This window comes from Trichoderma gamsii (genome assembly GCF_001481775.2).
Source record: "Trichoderma gamsii strain T6085 chromosome Unknown Scaffold_4.2, whole genome shotgun sequence".
Classification (NCBI taxonomy): domain Eukaryota; kingdom Fungi; phylum Ascomycota; class Sordariomycetes; order Hypocreales; family Hypocreaceae; genus Trichoderma; species Trichoderma gamsii.
This window is the reverse complement of record NW_020171341.1, coordinates 928,517-953,167: the sequence shown is the minus strand read 5'-3', so window position 1 is coordinate 953,167 and position 24,651 is coordinate 928,517. Positions and strand designations below refer to the sequence as shown.

The 24,651-nt window shown below is 50.1% G+C and overlaps 9 protein-coding genes across 9 annotated transcripts; 4 read left to right on the top strand and 5 right to left on the bottom strand.

Annotated features, from left to right (window-relative positions):
• Positions 1-506: 506 nt before the first annotated feature.
• Positions 507-1,595, top strand: TGAM01_v201752 (hypothetical protein; the record flags this gene model as incomplete). The annotated part of the gene is made up of 2 exons (XM_018805896.1): positions 507-701; positions 768-1,595. The coding sequence occupies 2 exons, from the start codon at positions 507-509 to the stop codon at positions 1,593-1,595; spliced, it is 1,023 nt and encodes a 340-aa protein (XP_018660850.1).
• Positions 1,596-1,937: 342 nt separating this feature from the next.
• Positions 1,938-3,146, bottom strand: TGAM01_v201751 (leucine carboxyl methyltransferase 1; the record flags this gene model as incomplete). Its single annotated transcript, XM_018805895.1, has 2 exons — positions 1,938-2,764; positions 2,867-3,146. 2 exons carry the CDS (start codon positions 3,144-3,146, stop codon positions 1,938-1,940), a joined length of 1,107 nt encoding a protein of 368 aa, XP_018660849.1.
• Positions 3,147-4,466: 1,320 nt separating this feature from the next.
• TGAM01_v201750 (ubiquitin carrier protein) lies at positions 4,467-5,586 on the top strand (the record flags this gene model as incomplete). Its single annotated transcript, XM_018805894.1, has 2 exons — positions 4,467-4,580; positions 4,654-5,586. 2 exons carry the CDS (start codon positions 4,467-4,469, stop codon positions 5,584-5,586), a joined length of 1,047 nt encoding a protein of 348 aa, XP_018660848.1.
• An 879-nt stretch (positions 5,587-6,465) lies between these two features.
• On the bottom strand, positions 6,466-9,446 carry TGAM01_v201749 (kinesin heavy chain; the record flags this gene model as incomplete). The annotated part of the gene is made up of 3 exons (XM_018805893.1): positions 6,466-6,688; positions 6,815-9,228; positions 9,330-9,446. 3 exons carry the CDS (start codon positions 9,444-9,446, stop codon positions 6,466-6,468), a joined length of 2,754 nt encoding a protein of 917 aa, XP_018660847.1.
• Positions 9,447-11,038: 1,592 nt separating this feature from the next.
• TGAM01_v201748 (ubiquitin-conjugating enzyme E2 2) lies at positions 11,039-11,720 on the bottom strand (the record flags this gene model as incomplete). The annotated part of the gene is made up of 4 exons (XM_018805892.1): positions 11,039-11,162; positions 11,253-11,477; positions 11,591-11,619; positions 11,679-11,720. 4 exons carry the CDS (start codon positions 11,718-11,720, stop codon positions 11,039-11,041), a joined length of 420 nt encoding a protein of 139 aa, XP_018660846.1.
• A 1,072-nt stretch (positions 11,721-12,792) lies between these two features.
• On the top strand, positions 12,793-14,157 carry TGAM01_v201747 (acetyl-CoA C-acetyltransferase; the record flags this gene model as incomplete). The annotated part of the gene is made up of 2 exons (XM_018805891.1): positions 12,793-12,942; positions 13,015-14,157. The coding sequence occupies 2 exons, from the start codon at positions 12,793-12,795 to the stop codon at positions 14,155-14,157; spliced, it is 1,293 nt and encodes a 430-aa protein (XP_018660845.1).
• Positions 14,158-14,663: 506 nt separating this feature from the next.
• TGAM01_v201746 (hypothetical protein) lies at positions 14,664-16,432 on the top strand (the record flags this gene model as incomplete). Its single annotated transcript, XM_018805890.1, has 3 exons — positions 14,664-14,992; positions 15,097-15,400; positions 15,467-16,432. The coding sequence occupies 3 exons, from the start codon at positions 14,664-14,666 to the stop codon at positions 16,430-16,432; spliced, it is 1,599 nt and encodes a 532-aa protein (XP_018660844.1).
• Positions 16,433-17,710: 1,278 nt separating this feature from the next.
• Positions 17,711-19,345, bottom strand: TGAM01_v201745 (murein transglycosylase; the record flags this gene model as incomplete). The annotated part of the gene is made up of 3 exons (XM_018805889.1): positions 17,711-18,623; positions 18,691-18,923; positions 18,989-19,345. 3 exons carry the CDS (start codon positions 19,343-19,345, stop codon positions 17,711-17,713), a joined length of 1,503 nt encoding a protein of 500 aa, XP_018660843.1.
• A 2,409-nt stretch (positions 19,346-21,754) lies between these two features.
• TGAM01_v201744 (elongation factor G) lies at positions 21,755-24,343 on the bottom strand (the record flags this gene model as incomplete). Its single annotated transcript, XM_018805888.2, has 3 exons — positions 21,755-23,985; positions 24,036-24,096; positions 24,152-24,343. The coding sequence occupies 3 exons, from the start codon at positions 24,341-24,343 to the stop codon at positions 21,755-21,757; spliced, it is 2,484 nt and encodes an 827-aa protein (XP_018660842.2).
• Positions 24,344-24,651: the final 308 nt, after the last annotated feature.

Here is a 24,651-nt window from a genome sequence, read left to right as displayed (position 1 = left end):
GGGCCGATGAGTCTCAGAAGTCTGAGCATTCATCATGATGATGCTAGATATCAATTATGATATGACAAATGTTATCAAATCATTCCATCAGGCCTATCTCATTTCATTACCCCTTCTGAGCTGGACTTTTCTCTTATGCTGAGCACATTTGACGAATGAGCCGTCATGAGAAAAGGGGCCACGTCTTTCTCACCACTCTCATTGAAAGCGGTTTAGGCAGTATCATTTTGCTACGGACCCCAAGTTAAGAGCATTTACCGTTACCAGAACACAAACGAAATGAGAGGTCTCATCATCCATCGTGAGAGCATGCTCGGTCGGCACCTGGCAATGCCGAGCCTACCAGTTGCAATCACAACTACAGCCAAGTGGCAAGCCTCAGCAGACTCTTATAAGTTCTACACAGACTCTCTTTCACTTTCACCTACATTGAATCTGACCTTTCTCTTCACCTCCTCTTCACTTAAAATTTGCTCCAAGGTCATCGGCCTTACCCCTACTCAATCATGAGCGATCGATACTTTTGCATCAATGGACAACGATATCGCATGCGGGCTGGATTTCTGTCCCGCCTCTCCAAACGAGCTATAGCGATTGACTCTTTTCAACAGATGATGTATGTTTCTGGCGAAACAACCGAGCCGTCAGTAGAAACAACTGGTATCATTGAGGATATCGTCCGGCAGCAAGTGATCGAACTGGTACGCCAACCGCTTTACCCCTTGCCACTCATCTTTATCCAAAATTAACTAAACAAACTCCTTTAGCTACGCAACTGCACTGAGCTCGCCGGCCGTCGTGGCTCAAAATCCATCAGCACAAACGACCTCATCTTCCAAATTCGTCACGACCAAGCCAAAGTGTCTCGCCTGCGCACATTTCTCTCCTGGAAAGACGTCCGTAAAAACGTCAAGGATTCTGACGACAAAGGCGCAGATGCAGATATCGCTGCTGGCGACGATGCCGTCGGCGGTGTCGTCCCCGGCGGCCCAGTAGACGAAGCGGCCAAGAAGAACAAAAAGGCCAAAGTCGGCCTCCCCTGGGAACCCGCGTCCTTCTACGCGGTCGAAGTTCCCGAGCGCGACGACGAAGAAGACGAGGAAGAGGAAGAGATGAATTACATCACTCTCCAGCGTCTGCGCAAGGCCGACGAGCGCACCAAAGTCATGACGCGAGAAGAGTACGTGACGTGGTCCGAATATCGTCAGGCGTCCTTTACCTGGCGCAAGGGCAAGCGTTTCCGCGAATGGGCCGGCTTTGGCGTCGTCACCGACAGCAAGCCATCAGACGATATTGTCGACATCCTTGGCTTTCTCACCTTTGAAATGGTCCAGACTCTGACCGAAGTTGCCCTCAAGGTCAAGGAGCAGGAGGATATGGCCCGCGCTCAGACCGGCGCCATGGTTGAGGGCGGCACGAGCAAGAAGCGCAAACTCCAGCAGGGCCTCTTTGACCCCCCCAGCGAGGGCCGCACGCCCATCGAGCCAAGACACGTCCAAGAAGCTTTTCGAAGATTCCAGCAAAGGCCCAAGAAGACGCGTGCTATGCTCAACATTACAAGGCTAGCGCAACATACGACTCTTAATATCATTTAGACCTTTCGTTTTGACTTCTTCTTTGTTTCTCTTTTTTTTATTTTTTATTTTTTTATTTTTTTTAAATTATCCTGAGGGACTCGCAATCAGTTTCCATGCCTTGTTTGTTTGATTATAGTCTACTTCCCCTTCCTTTGGTTTTACCCTCGTTTCAACCTGGAGTTCTGGAGCTATTCTGACCCAATTTTATATGCGTCTGCAGAAGGGTGTTGGGTCTTCAGATATATACCTAATCAAGGGCCATAGATCTGAGGATTTGGCCTTTTGATGATTGTAGGATGGATAAATTAGTTTTTTTCCCCAACGTTAGATGAAAGAATAAGCGCAATTGCTGTTATTTGCTTAGTCAATAGCACTCCATTCCTCGAAGCCGTCCCCCCTGAAACTCCAAATGACCATGTAGTGTCCCGCAAGCAACTGCCACTCTTCAACTTCATCGAGCCCTTCGAGTCTGTCAACTCTCTCCTTCTCCTCGGCATTTACCCATTTACTCCAGATGCGATCTATTGTCAATTGACGGGTAGTCTCAAACCCTATCCTCTTAAGCCGAGCTGCTTCGTCTGCTTCGTTCCTGCGCCGCTCAAGGTTGGGCATGTGAATGTTCCTTGCTGCCAAATTCGACACCATGGTATCGCTAAAAGGATCCCCCAGATGGACTGGCTCGTAGATTACAACTGCTGCGTTGGGTATTCGGGAAGTAAAGTACTCAAGCACTCCATCTGATTCTTCCCGGGAGAGGTAGCAGAGGCAGCACTCTGATAAGATGAGAGTGGGAATATCAGTACGAAGCCCCGGTAGCGTTTTCGTAGAGGCGGGTGAGAGCTGCCGTATGTCGAGCCCATGGCAGTAATACTCTCCATTCGGCGGCTTGCTTGACCAATCACTGGTCTCTCCTGTTGAGCGATTGGACAAGATACTTGCCAATGACGGCACTCCTTCAACCGTCTTCAGCTTCTTGGCGCTGGTTACTGAGAAATCAATCTCATGGTAAACGAGATTTGGGCGCCCCTGTTGCTGCTGGCTGAACAGTCGAAATGGCCTTGTATCGGTGCCAGCACCTAGAGAAACAATTTGTTTCGTGGCCACAGCTTGCCCTTGCGCTCCTTCAGTAGCCTCGGAGAGGAACGAGTGGACTAGGTGATCTATAGCCGCTGTACGTGTGTATGTTCCTGTAACGGTGTTAGAGACAAGCTGTAGCATATATATATATACACATGACGAGAAAAAAGAAAAGGAGAAGATAAGAAAACGAAGTAGCCATTGCAACTAACCTCGGTTGATTATGGGAAATCGTCTCGCAGGAGGACCGCCCAGGTTGGACACAAAATACCGCGCGTACGGGTCGCTGAGGTAGCCCATGTCGACGGCACTCAGCCTTGACACGGCCGCGTCGGTGTCGGTGCCCTGGATCGTCGCATCATGAGCCTTGCCACGAGACTCGGGGCCGCTACCGCTACCGCCTCCGGGTCCTTGTCCCCGGCCTCGGCTTCGGCCCCGACCGCCGCCTCTGCCCCGGAGAGAGAGCAGGTTGGGGATGGAGGGAGCTGACATCTTGGGCCCAGTGGAAGGGCTGTCAGTGTCTTGCAATTTGCCGTAACAAGATTGCCGGCTCCTATCGGTGATGCGATGCGATACGATATGAAACGGTGGATCTCCCGCGTGAGTAAGAGGTACATGTACTTTCTTGATTCCCATCCGATGAAAAGGCTAGGTCAGTGAGGTGATGGATGTACTTCCACAGGTAGTAATGCGTCGTGCAAAGTACATCTGGAAATAAACTGGTTCACTGTGAATGTCTTGCATCAAATGAACAATAAACGCTGCCCCACTCCAGCTGTGTTCAAGGAAGCTGCGGGGCCTGCGCCTGCCTGCAGCGTCCACCAGCAGCTATGGAAAGAACCGCGCATAGCATCCTGCCACTGTTCTTTCACCGGGACTTACAAGCATCTCTATTTCGTCTACGTTTCTTTACTCTACTTGATCCTTTTCTTCAATTCCATGTACGGCGTTGCAGCTACTTTGCGCTCATCTCTCTAACAATGCGGACTTTTGAGTATTTTACCAGGATGGCTACGTGACGGAAGAACTACCGCTGACTTTTTTTCTCTTCCCGTTCTTAGAGCTCTATCCACTTTGGCAGCGCTTGCTAGACCTCGATAACCGCTGACTCGCGATGGCTCAGTCACCGAGACAAGAATTCTGCGGATACACGGGCCAATTCAATGTCAATAAGGTCTCCAGCAGCAGGCCATTGAGCAAAAGATCGCCAAGCAAGTCTATGAGACAGACAACAGCCAAGGTTGCATGTACCTGACACACCATCACAACCTTATATGCTCTCATACAAGCTACGCGCCAGCAATGCATTGCGCAGCTGATGCAATTCGTGCACCGAGAAAGAAAAAATAGCCCGAGAGCACTGTTTTGGGCAAAGGCCGGGTTGGCGCCCCTCATAAATCAGGTTGCTGTCCCAAAGTAGAAATGGCCGATACGTCTGGGCAATGAAAGCTTTGCGGCCTGTGGCTAGTCTTCTGGGCGACGAGACTAATAACGCGCTCATACACGAGCTTTTTGCCGTGGTGGAGGGCAGTGCTGCCTAGTGGTGGCCTCCTAGGCCGTTTGAACTGGGGTCCCTTTGCCAAACAGCCAGCCCACCGGGATTCCTCTGGCTTATAAGCCACTGCTTCGCCCAACCATCAGCTCAAGTGATTGTTTCCTTCTTTAGCCTCCAGTCTTTCGCAGCTGGAAAAGTTGAACGAGTTCTCTGTCCATATCGCGTGGTTATTGCGACACTTTCAAGGTCGCTGTACCTGCATTGTTGATTGCATCTGAAATTTCGATTTCGCACCTTGTCCCGAACATTCCGCCACCATGACTTGGACCGTCCAAGGAGGAGGGGGTGAGCCTGTTGAGTTTCATATGCCGGCTTGGGGCTGGCCTCTGATTCTTGTTGATGCCATTATTCTGATCCCCATTTCGCTTCTGGTGAGTATCATCATTGTTGTTTCTGCGGCTCTCAGAGTGCATGTGAAGCTGGTTTCCACTAACACCTGCACAGGTCCAATATACCCTGCTCTACATCTACCCCGTCTTTACCATCATTGAAGACGAGAACCCTCCTGCCTATGAGCCCCTTCCTAGCAACGGAATTGATGATGAAGAGGCCACTGCTGGCGGTCCCAAGCCTACCGATGGCGCCCCTCGAACTGTGACCTCTTCTCTCCGCTCCATCAACCGCCTTCTCACCTCGTATGGCGGTTTCCGAGCCAACTTCCGTGGTTTCATGTGTCTCCTTGTCCAGAATGTCCTCAGCGGTGTTGTCGCCTCATTCTTCTCTTGGTTCCCTGCTAGGCCCTTTGCCGAGCTGCTGGCATCCTTGATCATGGTTCAATACGCCACTGCTTGGGTTCACATTGTCATCTCACACCCTTCCCCCCGAAAGTTTTGGCGCCGTCTGCCTACCTTCAAACGCGCCTTCAATGCTACTTGGAAGCCCGTTGTGATTTACTGGGTCGCTACCCAAGTGCACCAATGGGTTCCCATCTTGCTGTCCGGCCTGATCGGCTTTGACGCGCCGTCTTTCCGCTGGGGCTCTGGCAGCGTTCCTGATGACTTCAGCGAACACAAAATCTCTTACATGATCAAGGCGGGAGTGTACTTCCTCCTCAGCACAATGCTGTGGGTCGTTGTCATTATCCCCGCCCGCGTCGTTCTCGTCCGTGTCCAGGCTTCGCTTCTCCCCGAGGACGAAGATCCCATCATCCCCTTTGACCGATCTTTCGATGGCAAGGTTGAGCCTGCAGTCGTAGGTGGCCTGGGCTACGCTACCGTTTCCAGCGCCTGGTCTACCTTTTCCAAGGCTGCTTGGAGACGCGTGGTCATCCTGTACGCCAAGATCTTTGGCGTCGTTGTGGCCACCATGGTCTTCTCTTGGGCCATTCTGATTCCCACTGGCCTGCTGCTGATCCACTTTGGCTCAAAGAGCACTTAGATTGCTCGTTTGCCTTGGCCGTGACATCGTCCATTGACAATTTAAACGGTGATTTTCATGGTTGGAACCGCGTCACGCATCACCACCAACGGAGTAAACTATTCATGATATATATGCACACGATATTGATACATTGTCATAAAATAAAATAAATTTGGTTTAATTTCATGTGTTCTTTAACTCTTTATTCTTTCATGCGTGACATCTTTATCATATATATAAAAAATATATCCCTCCCCCAATCGCGAAATTCCAACAATAGAAATCTCTCTAACCCACCCACTGCCCGTTCTTCTCTTTTTTTTCTCCTCCATCTCTCAGGTTCATTTCGATCTCTATCCTTCTTTGCTCATTCATTCGTTCGTGCCAAGCTCTCTTAATTCATTCAGACATGTAGCCATCAGGTAAAAAAAAAAAAAATCGTAAAGAAAAAAGGATCCAGAATCCAACAATCGTCATTCATCAATCGCTCCCCTGATTTCGCACACACACAGCATAACTCTCATTCGCCAAGCCCCTCCCTCCAAACTTTCAAAATGCAGATAAGAGAGCGGGGGGAGAAGAAGTAAGAGCAAGGCATATGAAAAGATATAAGGCAAAAGAAGAAATCAAAAACGGGTAAAGCCTTAACCAGCAAAGTCAGCAGGGCATGTTCGTGGTAGAGAAGGAAGAGCGAGAACGAAAGAGAAAAGAAGGAAGAGTGGACAAAGAGAAGAGAGTGAGTGAGAGGAGGGTTGAGGGTTAAGGGGTTCAGGGGTTCAGAGTCTTGTTGGTATGGTGGTCTCTAAAATGTGTGTAGTTTCATAAAAAACCTTGCATCTAGTGTATGTCATAACGCCGTACCGGAAGAACGCAGGTTTTCTCTTAGAAAAAAGATATCTACGACTTGTTGAAGAACCAACTACCGCGCTTGCTGCTGGTTCCATCGCCACCTTGGATCGTGGGGGTCGAAGGGGCATCGCCGCCGCCGCCACGTAGAGGCTTGGCGATGCGGCTACCAGCGCCAGAGAAGCTGAAGCCGCCGGCACCACCAAGGCCGCGGGTGCTGCCAGCTTTGGCAGCCTCGAGGCGTTCCTTGACGGAAGCAAGTTGGACCTCGAACCTAGAGATGGGGGAAGTCTAGGTCAGCACCAAGCGTTTTATCATGTTTCTTTTACTGGCAATCCATGGAGGATATGCTGCCGTCTCAGAGAAAGAAAAAAAGGGGAAGATAATGGGTGATACGTACTTGTGGTTGGCAGTTGCCATCTTCTCCTGGCTGTCTTGCAGCAGGCTCTCCAGGCTCTGGATACGCTCGTTTCTGGCAATGAGTTTGCGCTCGGCAATGGCAACTTCCTTCTTCAAGGAAGAGTTCTGCTCAACCAGCTGGCGTTGAACCTGGGTAAGCTGCTCCAGATTCCTCTCCAGGAAGGCCATCTTCTTCTGCTGAGCACGGTTGTTGGATGTCCGCAGCACGTTGTTGTACTGCTCGCGGGTCTCGTCGAGTGAAATCTCCAGCTCGACGACACGCTCGCAGCGGTTTTGCAAATCTCGCATGAGACTCTTCTTCATCACGTCAAACTCGGCAATCTGCTGTTGGACAGTCTTGCCGTTGGCCATGGCACCGGCACCGCCAGCCTTGACGCGCTGCTGAAGCTCGTCGATGAGAGTCTTCATCCTTGCGTTCTCAGAAGCCTTTTGGTTCAAATCAGCCTTGAGCTCTTCGACAAGCTGAGTCTCAGACTTCTCGCGTTTGGCGTAGACGGCTTCCAGTCGTGCCTTGACCTCTTCCACATCGGTCTCGCTGAGATTGCGTGTCAATACTTCCTCATATTCTTGTTGCAAGGCTTCCAGCCTAGCCTCAAGCTCCTGCCTCCGTCGGGCATCCAGATCGTTGGAAGATCCGCTGTACATGGACAGCTCTGCTTGTCTCACGATGCCCTGGGTCTCGACCATCTTTGCTCGGAGTGCCTTGAACTCGTCTGGTGCAATGTGATCGCCGATTGAGCTCTGTTCGAGCAGGGTATCAATGTGCTTGATAGTTTCAGCAATCGATCGCTCATTTTCACTGAAAACATCAGTTCCAAGTTCGAAGCCAGCCATCATCTTGGCCATCTTCTCGGCCTTCTTCTTTTCCTTCTCATCAAGGGCAGCACCCGTCTCTTTAGCGCTCATCTTGGCGTCCAACAATTGCTGTTTCATATCGTCCAACTCAGTGGTGAGTTCCGAGTTGGCTTCTTTGAGGGCATCCATGGTGATTTGAGCCTCTTTGCCCTCGAAGTTTAGCCGCTCCAGCTGCATCTTAAATTCGTTCACCTCTGTCGTCAGCTTCTCATTCTCCTTGCCTATCTTGCTATCGTGCTCCTTCAAGAAAGCAAGTTCATCTTTGGTTTCGCGAAGCTGCTTCTCGGCCGTCGCAGCTAGCGATTCTTTCTCTGTAAGCTGGTCTTGCAGCTCATTTTCGCGGCGCAGGAACTCTTCCCGCTCATCCTTCTCTAGCGTTATGCTGGGGGTGCCAGCACGATCAGAAGCGATGGGAGTCTCTGAGCGGCTTTCTGTAAGCCGTGAAGGAGTTGATGGCCGTGGTGCTTTTGCTTCAGCCTTGGCTGCAGCAACACCCTCGACAGTGGGCTGAACCCACTTGTCTTTTGGCACAGACTCTCCAGCTCGCCACATTTGGACTTCGCCTTCGAGATTGGAAATGTAAGATTCGAAATTGGTAACTTGGCCTTGGGCCTTCTTGAGCAGAGCCTTGAGCTCTGCCGGGCTGAGCTCGGCATTGACCTTGGCTTTGTTCTTGATAGACTTTGCTCTGGTACCGAATCTCAGCGTTCCCAAAGTTTCAGAGTCGTTGTAACTGCTGGGAGAACAGTTGATGATGAGAGTAGTTCGACTGTTACCACCCAGAGATTCTTGGAGGATACGGGTCAATTTAGAGTCTCGGTAGGGAACAAAGTGTGATTTGCCGTCGGTCAGGGCGTTGATGACCATACCCAAGGCACTCAAACTTTTGTTGATCTTCTTGGCTTCCTCAAGCGTCTGGCCGCTGGCACCCGTCTTGCCGACCTTTTCACTACCAGCCAAATCAACCAAGAACAGCTGACCGCTCTTGGCCGAACCAGTCTCGACATTCTTCTGGGTAATGGTAACGACGAAGATGGAGTGAGATCGTGATGACTCTGCGTTCATGTTGGTGGAAGAGACCACTCGGGCATCACCTCCCCTTCTCATCACTTCGTACACTTCTTGGACGCTGGAGACATAAATTTCTAGAAGGCCCTTGACGTAAATTCCGCGGTTCTTCTCCTCGTGGATGGGGAGATTGTCGTTTTGAGGGGCTAGCAGATCACGAATCTTCTCCATGTAAATTTCCATGTAGCTGACACGGACAGTGTACTCGATGGTGCTGGGGCTGGACATGATGCTGGCAAAGATTTGCTCGACGATGCGCGGAATAACACCCCTCTGCTCGGGATCGTCCATCTTGCCCATCATGGTGTATGATTTACCAGCACCAGTCTGGCCGTAGGCAAAGACGGTACCGTTGTAGCCATTGAGAATATCGTCGACGGTTGGGCGAATGGAGTAGTCGAAGATGTCTTGTTGTCTACTTGACATGTCAAAGATTCGGTCGAAGGTGAAGGAACCCTGCGCCTCTTTGGACTACAGCAAGCATGGCCACGGTTAGCAGAGAGCCTTTATTACCATCATCGCGGCTCTACAGTGAGCTTTGATGTGATCTTTCAGGTAGAGGAGAGTCATACGTCAAGTGTGCAAGTGTCTTCCGAGCTGAAGGCGACGATTGGCTTGCCGCCCGATTCGATTTCCACCCGGTTCTGGGGCCTGAACCGGGCGACGACCTTGATGGTGTTGTTTGACATGACGGGCGGTTGGCGTTGGGCGGTTGGATCGATATCAAGCAAGGCCGTCGATCTTGGGAAGAGGAGAAGTCGCTATCTCCTGGCAGAGACTCTCTCTTGTCCTCTCTTGATCCCAAATGGCGGGCTCCGATAGCTGCTCCACCGAGGACGGAGAGAGGGGCGCAAAAAGAAGAAACAAAACAAAGGCGGGCAATCGCTAACCGAAGCTGCGAGCGACGGAAAGAAACAAGAAAACCCCGCCGCAGGATCAGTGTTTAAGGGGGCAAAAAGGGGGGAGAGAAACAAGAAGAATGAGGAAAAAAGAGAAGAGGTCAAAAGAAAAAAAAAATGCAAAAGACACAAGACAAATAGAGGTTCTAGGGATGCAATAGGAACGGCGGTCTGGGAAGGGTTGGCGGGGAGGGGCCCAAAAGTTCAGGGCCAATGTGGTTGTTTCGGTGGTGACAAGCGCGCTAAAAGCAGTCGCCGCGTGGTGGTTGAAGGTGCCGCCAGAAGCCCTGAAGATGAGGAGGGTGAGGGGCTGCTTGCTGGAGGTCAGCCGCCTAAAGATGTGCCACCGATAGACTAACAGACTGGATGCCAACTTGTACCTGGGCCTAGAGAAGCTTCAACATAGAGGGGGTTCAAAATTTAAAGTTCAAAATCCAATGTAAATTAACTACTTAATAGATGACCATCTTCATCGAGTGAAGCGGTGCTATCTGCTGGGTATGTGCGTCTGTCATTCTACAATGCCATGGCGTCAGTGGAAACCAAAAAGAAAAAGAAAAAAAAATCGTCGTCGAGTCTGTCAGGGGCTGGATTGCAGCCAACCGTGTTCTCTTCTGTCTTAGCGTGTCATCATGAAGCTGCTCTCAAAGGTGTCTGAGTGGCTAGTGGCCGGTGGCTGATACAGGCAATGGATTGGGATTGGCGTTTGACCCAACTTGGTGCAGACACATGTGAGTGGCTGAATCGTGTTGACGGGCAGACCTGAAATCCGGTGCCCGATGCCCATTCTATTCTCTTCTACTCTTATACATGGCCAGAGACTGTCCCAATAAGAAAATTGGTTTGTCAAGTTCAACCTGTAGGCTTTGTTGAAATTGGAGAGAAGCATGGCTGTTCAAGTCACATATACCGTCATCATCACATCAAATACTTACCGCTTCATTTCAATATCTTATAAGGGAAAGAGGAGAGAAAAAGAAAAACAGTTTGGAAAAAAGGGGGGGTTTGGCAATTCATCGCTGCTGAATAACTACCTAGGTATGTCTCGTTCGCCAGCCATCCACGCCACGATGACGAGGATACCAAAAACAAACGCTAGATTACTGTAGGAGAAAATAAACCCAAAAAAAAATCGTGAGAAAGCGAGCATTCATCCTCCTTCCCTTGGTATAACCAGTTCAATCTCGTGCACCAAAACGCCTGCAATGAAACTTCTCCATCTTTTTACCAAGCTCCAGCCTCTCGTGGACAGCATGTCACATCACAAAAATCTGACAAACTGAGTCCACAGTCCGACTTCAGATGCTGTTATGGACCAGGGATTCGTGTGAAGCCTTGGGCACACATAATTCCAAAGTACCCCATCTTGATGTCATTCTTTTTTAGTCTTCCCAGCTGCTCTCGACCGTTGCTCGGACACGCTTAGTATACTCCTTTCTGTTGTCTTTGTAGAGATTCGAGGCCTCGACGTTCGCTGGTGAACCAGTGTTGGGGTCATTAAGTAAACTGCGCAATGATTCGCTCAAGTTAGCCAAAAATGCATCGAGACTACAGATGAGATAGAATCCACTCCATCACACATGTCTGTGTCCATACCTCTGGATGCTAGTCAAGACGGCAGCGACATCGTACGTCGGACTCCATCGGTTTTGCAGAATGTCCAAGCACAGCTCGCCGGTGGCGTATACGTTGGGGTGGAACATTTGGCTGATGAATTTGACCTGGGGAGGCTTGTTGGGGTATTGCTCTTCAAACTGCATGACAAGTCGAAATGTGCCATCTTCAAAAGGTGTATCCGCCGGGCCTATAATTACGGCATTCCTGGAGATGAATGTGGTCAGGAATTGGCTCTTGATAGAACTCTCTGCCGGTAGCGGAGAGATGAGGGGCAAACCCACCAGGTCATGACATTATCGGGAATGGGAGAGGCTGACACCCCAGCAGGAGGATCGGTCTGCATGCGCTGAAAGAACAGTTAGAGAGTGCCAAAGATCAGGCAAAACAAGGCCATGATGGACATACCTTGAAGTCGCGCATCAAGCGACGCCGGGCAGCCGTTGACATGGTTGCAGATGGATCTGATTTGGGAATCGAAAGTAGAGCGAGCTGAGCAGTGTCGAGCTTTGCGATCCGGATGCCTCGGTTCGCTGCGAGCAAGGGAAAAAGAGAAGAAACGACTGAAGACCCGATATAGGCGAAGAAGAGATTGGAATATGTTTGGTGATATGTCGGCAAGTCTTTTCTGCGCTGGAAGAAGTTGATCAAAGGCTGGAACTTGCTCACGAGTCAAGCGTGATGGCAGCACTAGATAATAATGGGCAGCAATTGATGGGCGACTAATCAGAGCCAATGGCGGGTCAGCGATTGAGTAGATTAGTCATGATCATGTGACAGCGCATCAACATCGCGAACAAAGGCGAAAGACGTAAACTGGAGATGGCGACGAAAGATTGAGCTGTGGCGAGCGATGTGGAGCAACGCCACAGCGTTTCCGACTTGCTGGATCTTGTGGCGGCCGCTGCGGCTGTTTACTGATGATTCCATTCCGTTGAAAAAGGGATTCCGTTTTTGCTGCCGCGGGTCCGCTGACGTGAACGTGCCGAGCTGATGCAGTATTAGGCAGTAAGTACGAGTAGCACACAGGCTTATAGAGCATTTGATGCATTTGATGCAGTTGATGCATGTTTGACGGACCCCAGAATAGTACTGTAAGAGCACATGTCATAGATGGAGGGAAATTCGATGATACACGGAATTCTAATTCTCAATTCCCTTCCCCGGCTTTTGCAATCCCATTTGGTCCAAATTCTAATTCTAATCCCCCGCAATCACCCATCAGTTCCCGCCAAGTTCTGTTACTGCCGTCTCACCACCGGCTTAAACGGAGCTCGGCTGATTTCCCCCGCTCTAAGCCGAGACATACCGCCGCGGCTCAGCAGCTCCTCTTCCTGCACCTGTGCCGACAGACCGTATAAAACAACTTTCAGCTGCTTTTTCTTTGAGTTTGCCGACGTCTTACTCCAAATTCGCGCTTTTTCCTTCTCTCTCTTCTCCAATCAAGTCTTTTTGATATTTTGCGCTTGCGAGTCGCGCATTTTCTCCTTTTGCATCTTCTGAAGTTTCCATATCCACAACAATGTCCAGCGCTCAGCTTAGAACGGCCCGGCGCCTCGGCCAAATCGCCAGCCATGTGAGCCCGGCTCGCCAGTTCTCAACCAGCTCTGCGATGAGGAAAGAAATCCAAGATGCCTACATTCTGAGCGCCGCTCGAACGGCGACAGGCAAGGTTCGTTACTTGATACCACGAAGTATTCACTTACATACGGATTCATGCTAACATTTCTTCTTTTGCGTCCAGTTCAATGGCTCATTCCAGACCGTGCCTGCTCCCGAGCTTGGCGCTGCCGCCATCAAGGCCGCCTTCGAAAAGTCAAAAGTTCCGATGGAAAAGATTACCGACATCTACATGGGCAACGTGCTTGCGGCCGGCATGGGCCAGGCTCCCACTCGTCAGGCCGCCGTCCTCGCTGGGTTCCCCACGCATGTTGAGGCCATCACCATCAACAAGGTGTGCTCCTCTGGTCTCAAATCCGTGGTCTTCGCCGCACAGAACATCCAGCTGGGTCTGGCCGAGGCCCAGATTGCCGGTGGTATGGAGAACATGTCTCGGGTTCCTTTCAACCTTCCCCGTGGCGGCCTCATGCCGGTGTATGGCCATGCTGTTGCCGAAGACGGTCTTCTCAAGGATGGTCTGACCGATGTCTACAACAAATTCCCCATGGGCAACTGCGCCGAGAACACGGCAAAGGTTTACAAGATTACACGAGAGCAGCAGGATGAGTTCGCCATCGAGTCATACAAGAGAGCGCAAAAGGCTTGGGCTGAGAATGCCTTTGCTGAGGAGATCGTTCCCGTCACCGTCAAGACCAGAAAGGGAGAAGTTGTTATCAAGGAAGACGAGGGTTACAAGGATATCAAGTACGAGAAAGTCCCTACTCTGAAGCCCGCTTTTGTCCGTGACGGAACTGGTACCGTCACCGCTGCCAACTCGTCAACTCTCAACGACGGTGCCAGCGCTCTGGTTCTGGGCAACAAGGCAATCGCACAGCAGTACGGAGCTGGCTCTCGCGTCTTGGCCAAGATTGTCGGTTCCGCCGATGCCGCGGTGGATCCCATTGACTTCCCCATCGCCCCTGCCAAGGCCATCCCCATTGCCCTGGAGCGTGCTGGAATCACAAAGGATCAGGTTGCCGTCTGGGAGATTAACGAAGCTTTCGCCGCCGTTGTTTTGGCCAACAAGATGATCCTCGGCCTCGAGAATGCTCGCGTGAATCCTCTGGGAGGTGGCCTCTCTTTCGGCCATCCCTTGGGCAGCTCTGGATCTCGAATCCTCACAACCCTGCTCCACCAGCTGAAGGTTGGCGAGTATGGCGTTGCTGCTCTCTGCAATGGAGGTGGTGGTGCCACTGCTGTGGTTGTGCAGAGAATTGACTCTGTCTAAAGAAAGTAAAAAGATGAAATTAAAAGAAAAAAGAAGAGAGAAAAAGGACAAAAGAGAACATACCTAGTATATAGCATGGGAAGGGAAGATTGTGCAAATTAGGATATTCAGTTAGCAAAGGCCATGTAATTTTAGAATAATGATGATTAAATATTATTATGACATTGGGAGTGATTACTGTCAAAGTACCAAGATATCATGAGACAACATTCAACTACGTGCTGGATTAGCACTCTCGCAATGTCGTTGGAGGACCAGTAATCCAGCCAATGGTTCAGCATCCAGAATACGTAGCTGTGCTCTAAGTGACCATGCGCCACACTGCACCGCCACATCAGACCGTCTTTAACACCAGCCTCACCTCAACGCGACTTCTCACTCACTCATCCAATACGTATCCTACCTACCTTATCTAGACCTTTTCTCTCTACTTCTCAACTTCGCTCTTTTCTCCCATCCCAATCCATCACCAAATGGGGATTTTTCATTCTTTTTCTGCATAAATCATGTCTCTAGTCTCTCAATTCCTCTCCCAAATACAGCAGCAAGTCCGCAGCCAGCAAGGCGATCTCCTCCGGTCATGGCTCCAAGTAGAGCCCGAGTCACCAAAGCAGTATCACGACCTGGCAGCTGAGCTGCGTTCCAAGTTTAGCCGCCAGGATGCCATTGATAAGATTGTCGAGGATCGTCTTCCGCAGCAGGACGACCTGCCAGAGGGACAGGCAACGTCGTGGCCGGGACTGTTGGCTTTTTTGAAGGACTACTTGACCTACTGGCGAGATGTTGATTTCTCAGACTTGTTAGGGGCACATCAGCTTCTCAGCGGACTGGCAAAGTGAGTCTTGTTCATTTGAATCATAGAATCAGCAGCCAGGGTGTACAAACAGAATACTCATAGACTATATCCTTGATTACCTACCACTAACAAAACCTCTGCAGCTCTTGTTCCACCGCGTTTGCCCATCCTACGTACGGCTCAATGCTGCTTCAAGTCAGCATGTCCTTGTCTGAGACTCTTGCCCGTCTCACCATGAACCTCAACCGCCGCCCAGATCTCACTCGTCGGCTTCGCGTCGTGGATGATGATAACCGCAAATCCGTCGCCGAGTCTTCTGCTGAGATCATTCAAAAGATCTTTACGACTTGTTTGACTGACAGGTCAGGCACTCGTACGAGTAAGCCAGAAGGGAAGCGGGTTGGTATTTACATGTTTGCCAATCTTGTTCTCAAACTTTTGTTCGCGGTATGCTTCGTTCTGCCTTTCTTTTATAATGCTGTCTTCTAATTTCGATTTTCTTATGTCCAATAGTGTCGAAGAACTCAACTAGCCAAAATGATCTTCGTCAACATTGAGAGCATATCACCTCCGCTCTCGCTCTATCCCGCCGCTCAGCGCGTCACTTTTCTCTACTACATTGGCCGCTTCAACTTCTCCAATCAGCATTATCACCGCGCTGCTCTCTGTCTACAAGAGGCTTACTTGCAGACTCCTCCACAGCTCGTCTCTCATCGTTGCAATATTCTCACCTACCTCATCCCCTCGAATCTTCTTCTCGGGCGATTCCCCTCGGACACACTTACATCACGACCGGAGGCACAGTCACTAAAACCAATATTCCTTCCACTGTGTATGGCCATTCGCTCTGGTAATTTTATGCAGTTCCAATCTCACCTTGCGGCACACGAATCATGGCTCTTAGGAAAGGGTCTTCTCTTACCACTCTCCAATCGCCTTCGGCCACTTCTCTGGAGGAGTCTCACCCGCAAGACATTTATCCTTACATACGTCCCTCCGACAGACGCTTCATCCCGCAAAGCAGCAACTCTTGAACTCTCCCATCTGCTTACCGTAGCAACTTATGTTCAGCATCGCCTCGAAGGCTGGCAGCCCTATAACCCGCGCCTACGCGGTCAGCCATCACAAGCCAATCCTGTCTTCATGAAAGCCCTTAAAAACAACATTCAATCCTCCCACGAGACCACTCTTATGCCTCCCCCAAACGGCTCCCAAAAGTTGCGCCCTAACGAGGGGCTCATATGGGGTAACGCACAGGTCACCTACGAGGACGTTGAAATGACAGTCGCCACGCTCGTCCAACAGGGTTTCATGCATGGTTTTGTTGCGCACAGCCAAGGCCGATTTGCCATCATCGGGGCAAAAGCAAAAGGCAGCCCTGTACTGGCTGGATGGCCAAATGTTTGGCAGACGATAAAAGAGAGGAGATATGATGATGACTTTGATCTGGATCAGGTTCCTGGCTGGGTGACATTATGAGGAGGGGTGCGCATGATGTCTGGCTAATTAGGGCAATACAAAGTTCCTAAATTGGGGGAAGAGGAAGAAAAGGTTCTTTTAACCGCCGGCGCTAAACAACTCCATAGCATGGTGTCGTCTACTGTATAGCTAATTACCATAGAAGAAAACGAAATGATACCCCCCTAAAACGGTCAATGTCGCTAACTACGCCTGTAATGAGACAATACAAGCTACGGTATAAAAGTACACTTTGCCTTCATCTCCCAATAGTGCCCTTACTTCTTTCTATTAGCTCATCTACGTGTTTGTGAATTGGCTGCCGACTGCATTTGAGAAACGTAAACTTCATTAATTTGCGCTATTTCTGTCTTTCTTTTCTTCTATCTCCTCTTAGCTTTTGTTTGTTTTGAAATCCCTCCCCTCCTAATCTCTCGCCCTCCGTCTTTTGAAACAAAAAAATTATGAAGATAAAAAGATGAAGAAGAAAAAGAAATAGCCAAATAAAAACCCACTTCAAGCCCTCCTCCAAAAGACATTCATCGTGAAATGTGGACAAAAAAAAGGATTGTAAGAAAAAATAGAAAATAAAGAAAAAAGAATCGCTCGCTTTCCCCCTCCTTGATTTTTTTTGGTGTCCTTCTTGTCCTCCAAGTTTCGTAAAAGCTGGTTTTAATTATTCTCTTACTGCTGAAGAGGGGTATCGACGACAAAATGAAGGCAAAGAAAAGTAAAAACAACAAGATAATAAAAAAATCGTAATAAGTATAAAGATATGTGCTCCAGCGTATTCTGGCATCATAATAAGAAGAGAAGAGAGGTGGGGTGAAAGGGAGGCTGTTTTTGACTGGAAGGCTGGTGGCAAGATCCCAGACACGAAAACATCTTTCCAAATCTCCCCAAAGACAATAAACACTAATTGCCCAACAGGGGGCATGTTAGTTTATATGTGTAGCATATAAGCATATAATAAACGGTATGTAAGATAAAAAGAAAGTACAGCCATATGCAGATATGGCAGCCCAAGAATATCAATAGTGGTGTGACAGGGAGGAAAGGGGGAATCAAACAGCCCAAGTTTGCGAAGCGAGAGAGAGAAAAGGTGAAGAAAAAAAATCGCGTCAAGTGATATAAAGTCTAGAGCAGCATCTAAACAAAGAAAATATGTAAGCTGCAGCCGACAAAATGTGACATAGACACTGAAGTTAGATGTGAAGATACAAAGTCTGCCGGAGATACAATTAACAAGGCCAACTTTGCCATCAATCATGTTTTTTTCTTTTCTCTTCATTCTCTTCTTTAAAAGAAACAAGCAGCGGCAACAAAGGCAACAATTAGGCCTGCAAAAGCAGGGCTGCCCTGCTGGCGGCCAGCTTCGCCCTTCTTAGTAGTCGTAGTAACCGGAGCAGAGTCAGCCTGGGTTTGTGAAGGTCCAACGGGTGCCGCTGTGGTCTGGGATGATGTGCCGTTCTCGTGGAACATGCCGGGGTTCACCGACGGACGAGCGTGAGCAAAAGTCGCGGTTTTCGAAGAGGCCTTGGCGGTTGTGGAGCTAACGGCGGTCTCGCTCGCAACCGAGGTAGCGGCGGTTGTGGCTTCGGTGGTGTGTACTGTCGTCGACTCCGCAGCCGTGGTAGAAGCTGCCGCGGTTGTTGATGCCTCTGTTGAGGCTGGCACGGTGGAGGATACCTCAGTGGATGATGCGGCGGCGGTAGTCGATGTGGCCTTTTCTGCCTGGGCGGCAAAGCCACCGGCCTTGAGCTCGGCAATGGTAGAGCTTGGCTCGGCAGATGAGGAAGACGAGGACTCAGAGTCGGAGCCGGAGCCGGAGCCGGAGCCGGAGCTGCCATCAGTGTTAAAAGTCACAATGTTAGCAGTACCGCCCTTGGGAACAGTGACAACGCAGAATGACGCGCCACCAGCGCCAACGGCAGACTCCTTGCTGTCGACGTCACCAGAGGAGTTGGGTGAGATCGAACAGGGCAGCCCGTTGCAGCCACCGTCAGGGCATTCAATCTTGACGCCGAAGGTGGGCAGGGTGCTCATCAAAGAAGAGCCTGTGTAGATGGGGTTCCAGCCAATCTTGACAAAAGTTTCGCCATTGGAGTCAGTGTTGGCTCCGGCAACATAGGGAGACCAGTTGCCAACTGGCTTGCTTGAGGTTCCCCAAACACAGTCCGCAGCGGTACTTCCGGGAGGGTTGATATAGTAGCTACAGATTTGTAGGTTAGTTTGTGTTATACGAGGCAAACATTTTTCTTGTTATAAAGAAGACTTACTGAGCGGCAGTGGAACACCAGTAGCTAGTATCAGGAACAGCCAAGGTAGCAGAAGATGAGACCTCAGTAGGGATAAGCATCGCCTCGTTACCGGGCAGAACTGTCTGGCACCAAGACATCGATTCACCACAGTTATTGACAGCTACGACAGAGCCGGTACCCTCAACACAGTAAGGCTTATTGGGGAAAGGCTTGTGGACAGTGCCGCTTTTATCGCAGAACAGTCCTCCATTCTAGAAGAGTTAGCAGTCAGGAATAATGAGATTCTCTTTCTCTCAGCCTTGTGGTAACAACTCACCATTGAAGCTGGGTAAGTGTATGAGGAATCGGGATCCCATTGTGCCATAACCATGCCTGGCTTACAGGCAATCGGACAGTAGCTTCCCGGTTTACAAGGCTGATCCGGGCTCATAGCCCAGCCGGCATTCTGCTCATCGGGGGTGACAGCAACGAGGTTAGGATCATCAGTCGGGAACGCGCATTGTCCTCGCTTGACAATGGAGTCGGCATCCTCAACAGCGTGAGAACGCAAATGGGTGTGTTTCTTGTTGGGAAGCTGGTGAATTCTTCGATGAGATGAGGCGACTGTGCCGGCGGGCAGCGAGAGAAGCACAACCGCCGACGCGAAGGCGGTCTGAACGTCTGTAACCTTCATGGTGCCGCGAGGAAAACGAATGTGTAAGTCGTGATAGCGGGTTTAGCGAGAAAGAGAGACAAGAGGTCGCTCGGCAAGGACGAGTACGACGCTCGGAATTCGAGGTTTCGAACAAACAGAACGATTAGAGGTTGTGTTATGCAAACAATCAACCAAAGAGTGACAGAGGCGACGGCAAAAGAAGGCTCGTCTATACAACAGCGACAACACGACACGACACGCGGAAAACGGAGGAAAAAAGAGAGAGACAGCGGTGACGGTCGAGAAGATCTATGAAAAGAGCGACAGAGGGACCCTCGGCGAGCAGGGCAACGGTGGGCAGGCAAAAAGGAAGGGATTGACTGTGGTTAGTTCGGCATAGTAGTGGTATTGCTGCAAGCTCGTGGCTAATAATGCCTCGACCGCCGCTTCGCTGAAGATGGGCTTTTGCTGTGATGCCTGTCCAGCTGTGTGGATCCGTGGGATGAGCGCGTCGAAATTAAACAACACGGGAGCCAATCAGCATGCGGCCTGCTTCTCCCCTGGGAAACCGGCCACCAAGCCAGCCACTAGGACAGGGCCAAAGGAAATTAAGGCCCTCTTAGTATGAGATACGTATCGAACGCTGCATTGACTGCAACGGGAGCACGTCCCATAATCCACGAGCTAGACAGGGTATGATTTTCCTCCGCGGTCAAATCCAGTTAGCGAGAGCTGCTGTGCTGCGTCGGGGGCAACATCAGCACATGTGTAGACGAGGCGGCTCGCCGCCGGACAGCCAAACAATAAGCCAACAGGATTGCTGCCACAACTATTATATAGCGATGCCGTGCTAGTTGTCAATAGTACGTAGCAGTGCTCGGTTTGGTGCATAGTAGGTAGTAATACTGTAGTATAGCAATAGCAGCGTCGTTTTCCTGAGTGGAATCTGTATATTAGCGCGGCGCTCCAGAAGCAAAGGGAGAGCAACGTCCGCCCCCTGACGACCGGACTTTCTGTCGCGGTATCAATATGGCTGCCGACTGTCGCACCACAAGGGTATCCGTTACAGTAACTCTGCTCGGGTATACTGCGCATGCAAACACATCATCGCGGCGATATCATCAGCGGCGGATCAGGAGAAGAGGTTGATCGGCGCCGTCTAAGGCGATAGTTTTTGGCGGAAAGCTCCGAATCGTCGCTGCGTCTTTGCTGATCCCCCAGCAGCTTCGCCGTTATTAGGACAAACAAGGCTGACCGCGCTACCCCACGAGGTGTCCTTACTAATTGCCTATCAGGGACAAACATCTCTCATACAGTATGTAGGTACTTGGAGATGTTGGTGGCACTCGTCCCAATCTCAGCTTGGAACAACTTAAAACGAGCCAGAATTCTCAATGTCTTTTGTTGCCGCAGCTATGGCTGCTCAGTCTCCCTGTAACCCAAGCTAGTTCGGATTCGATTAGACACGGCCTCTCCTTTTTTTCGCATGGGGTTGCAGGGATAGAGATTTTGCTTACAGTAGACGATGTGCTCCACTTAACACGAGCATGAACGCCCACAAAGGGTCGTTGTACTTGTAAGCTGGACCAAGTTGGCCAAGTTCTCCATATACCACTAGAGGGTTAGCTAAACCCAGTCCAGACTTCAGCAGCCCCAACCCCAGAGGCGATGCTTGTGCAAAAGCCGGGAGTGTCTCTGTCGTCTTTGAGGCGAAGTATCTAGTACAGTACGGTACGGTGAGTGATAGTACTAGGTAAGTAGTATTTGTTCGGGGCACTCCGTAGTAAGATACTCTGCGCAATAGCTGCCTGCCAAGTCATACCGTAAAGAGAGCGACATGCTGTGAAGACTCCAATCTCCATGCCCCGTGCTCAGTAATATAGTACTACTACTCGGTTAAATCTCTCAAATCTCGCTCGTGATCGTGATATCATCTACTTCGCCCACAGTGGCTACTGGTAGCTGCCCCGGGCAGGGAACGGTAATGAGTCGTGATTTCTTCCACTCCCTTGTATCCCAGTCTCCATTAGAGGCGGCGTCATGCGAAGCTTGCTCGCCCCTCTTGCCCCGTGGGTTGATCAATTTGCCTGACTTCTTGGCGTTGAGATACATATTCCGGTAGCTAGAGCAGTATAGATCTCTTGGATCGAATACCCCGATACGGCCAGCCAAGAAGATCGAGGCTTCCAGCTCGCGTTACATGCGGTACATTGCACTTAGTATCTTGCCTCCTCATCAATGTTCGAAACGTTTTCTCTGTGGGCCTGTGTTTTGCTAGGGAAAGCATATGCTCTTCCAACAGCTTTTTAATTCCGGGTGAGTAAATGGTCAATAATGCTGCGTCTCAATCCCAGTTTGGTCGAGTTGGTTTTCTTTTTACTACATTCGAATAATGTACTGCTATCACGTCCGCGTCAGCTGTATTGTTGCGCTTGCCTCATAAGCTTTTCAAATATCCTTTTCGCGATGGCCAACCACTTTTGCGAAAGAATCAAACGACATGGTCATAGAATGACGACCTGCCGTTTTGCTTCGCAAATGCTCATCGTAATTCAGCATCTCCTTGTATGGAACTTTCGCTACAATTTCAACCATCCGAGCAATGGATTTTTTCCCTCGTAACGAGGTGATCGAGTCATAGGGATCTGGTGGTGCATAAATCTTGGAAATGTCAATGAGCTCTTCGCTAGCTGACTCCGCAGAACGGTCGTTGACCTCTAGAATATGGCCACCTGCACCAGCCGTGATGTCGTGTTGGACTGTTCCTGCGGCCGCTTCGGGGCAGGTGATATGCGTCAACATGATGGGTTCTACAATGCCGATCTGGCTCTTGTCGAATGCATCTCGGAGAGCTGCTTGAACTGCTGTCTTTGCCGCACTGCTAAAGTGGCCACCAGTTGGTGTCTCCAGCGCATCGCTTGCTGTATTCAGCGTAACATGGACGTGGCACCCGTGTATCGGCGACGCACGTCGAGGCCCTCTTGCTAAACCAGCTATGGCCCCATTGAAGAGTTGTTGGCGTGCTTCATCCATGTCGACTAGCAAGGCGCTGGAATTACCCGCCATAGGTATCTCGATTTGAACAATGTTGCCGTCCTTTTCAACGCCAGATTCCATCAGAGTCTCCTGTTCTTCTGCCTCTATAGGTTTGAGGACAACGGAGCATGTAACTTTGCCTGATTTGCCGGCTACCGGGCGATCAAAAACAGCCTCTCGAGGATTAGTCATGGTGTTGACACATTCTTTGTAGTCAACCTCGATTGGACCAAATTCGGCGTCTATCTTGTGTTTTTGCCTCATATTGTAGAGAGATACATCCAGATGAAGTTTGCCCATACCTTGGATGGTAAATTGATCGGTCTTTGGGTTTTTGCTCCAACGCAGACTTGGATCTTCTCGCGATGCACTCTCCAATGCTATCTCTAGCTGCTGCGCCGCCACATTCCCGTATGGGTCAACTTGTAGGAAAGCAACGGGAGGCGGAATTTCAGGTGGCCTGATTTGGATATGCCGCAAATGCTCAGGAACAGCTTTGCCACCTGCCATGGTGATCAGGGTATCTCCAGTGCGCGCTTTCTTAAGCCCCCTCAGTGCTCCAATTTGGCCAACAGAGAGTTCTTGGATATCGTGAGTCTTGGACGCTGATATCTGTAAGATACCCATGGGCCGCTCTTGGGTGAGCATATGAGTGTTGAAGCTTGGCGCATTCCGGGTCAAAGTTCCGTGATAGACTCTCACAAAACTGATGACCCCTTCTTTGGGGTGGTCAAATACTTTGAAGACAGAGGCCACTGAGCTAATGTTTGGGTCAATGGTGTGTTTGCCTTTTTGCTTCAGTGCTTCGCGCAACTCGCTCTTGGTACTACCAATACGAACCTCTGCGTCTGGCCGTTCCGCTGGGTTGGGAAGATAGTCTGCAACAGCGTCCATGAGAGGCTCAACTCCAATGTGACGAAAGCTTGAACCGGCAAACACAGGTATGGCCCGACCATCACCATTTTGAATACTCTTTCGTATAGCCTGCTTTAGTAGAGAGGCGGGAATGTTATCGTTTTCAGCCAAAAATTCGTCCATTATGGCTTCGTCAAAATCCGCGAGGCCCTCGATCAGACGCTGCCGTGCTATTTGAATCTCCGCCAATAAAGGTTGGTTTGACGATGAAAGCATCTCCGTGAGCTCGGCTGGCTCAAATCGAATCTTCTGCCTTTCGCTCTTCCATCGATATCCCACGCCATCGACGACATCTATGACACCAACAAAGTCCTCTTTCTCCCACCAAGGAATTTGGCAAACCAATGGCCATCCTTTGAGTCGAGAACCAATTTCCAAGACAGATTTTCTGAAAGACGCACCCTCACGGTCCAGCTTGTTGCAATAAACAATCCGCGGAATCTTGAATTCTTGAGCAGAGGCCCATACTCGCTCTGTGTGAGCTTCTACGCCCTTGACAGAGTCGATAATGCACACAGCCCCGTCAAGGATTGGTAGGCATCGGTCAACTTCAAACCTAAAGTCCTGATGCCCGGGAGTATCAATCAAATTGATAGTCTTTGGTGTTGTCCCAGGTGAGCAATCTCGCTCGAGTGGCCAGTTGAATGTTATGGCGGCTGACTGGATAGTGATTCCGCGTTCCCGCTCAAGTTCAAGGAAGTCAGTCACAGTGTTGCCCGAATCCACATCTAAGATCATCAGCTCGGTTTATCCAGATATGGGGAGTCCCATGGCTCACCTCCTACTCTCTGTGTCACACCACTATAGTAGAGCATGCGCTCAGTGGTTGTTGTTTTGCCCTACTCGGGTTGTGAGCTATAGAATCAAGACAAGATGAGCCGATGCAAGTCTTACAGCGTCAACGTGGGCAATGATACCAATGTTTCGGGTGTTTTCAAGCATCGAGCTTAGCTTCCTTGTGCCGCTGACGTTCCTACTAGACAGCCTCTTTGATGAGCGCACTTCAGTCGCTGCCCTGTAAACTGAGCTGCTGAAGAGGCCGCATTGCCTCGCTGAGGTTCGGCGACAGAGTGCCACGACAATCATGATGATTCAATGCCCAAGTTCAGCATCGCAAGGAATGGCAGCAACGATAATCACACCATGAGCATCAGGACAGCACTCTGTACAAATGCCTATTGCACGACTTCTGGACAGAACAACAAAATACCAGAGCTGTTTGCACTGGAATTTAAACTTCAGATTCCAAAGCTTGGCCTGAAATCCTAGGTGGCAGGCCTTGTTTAGCGGGGCTTACGGGGTAGAGGGGCTGTAGCTGGCAACTGCTTGTGCGACTGCAGATACTACTAGTACGTTATGCTTAGGTCGCATGTTTATCAGACAGGATGTGAAGC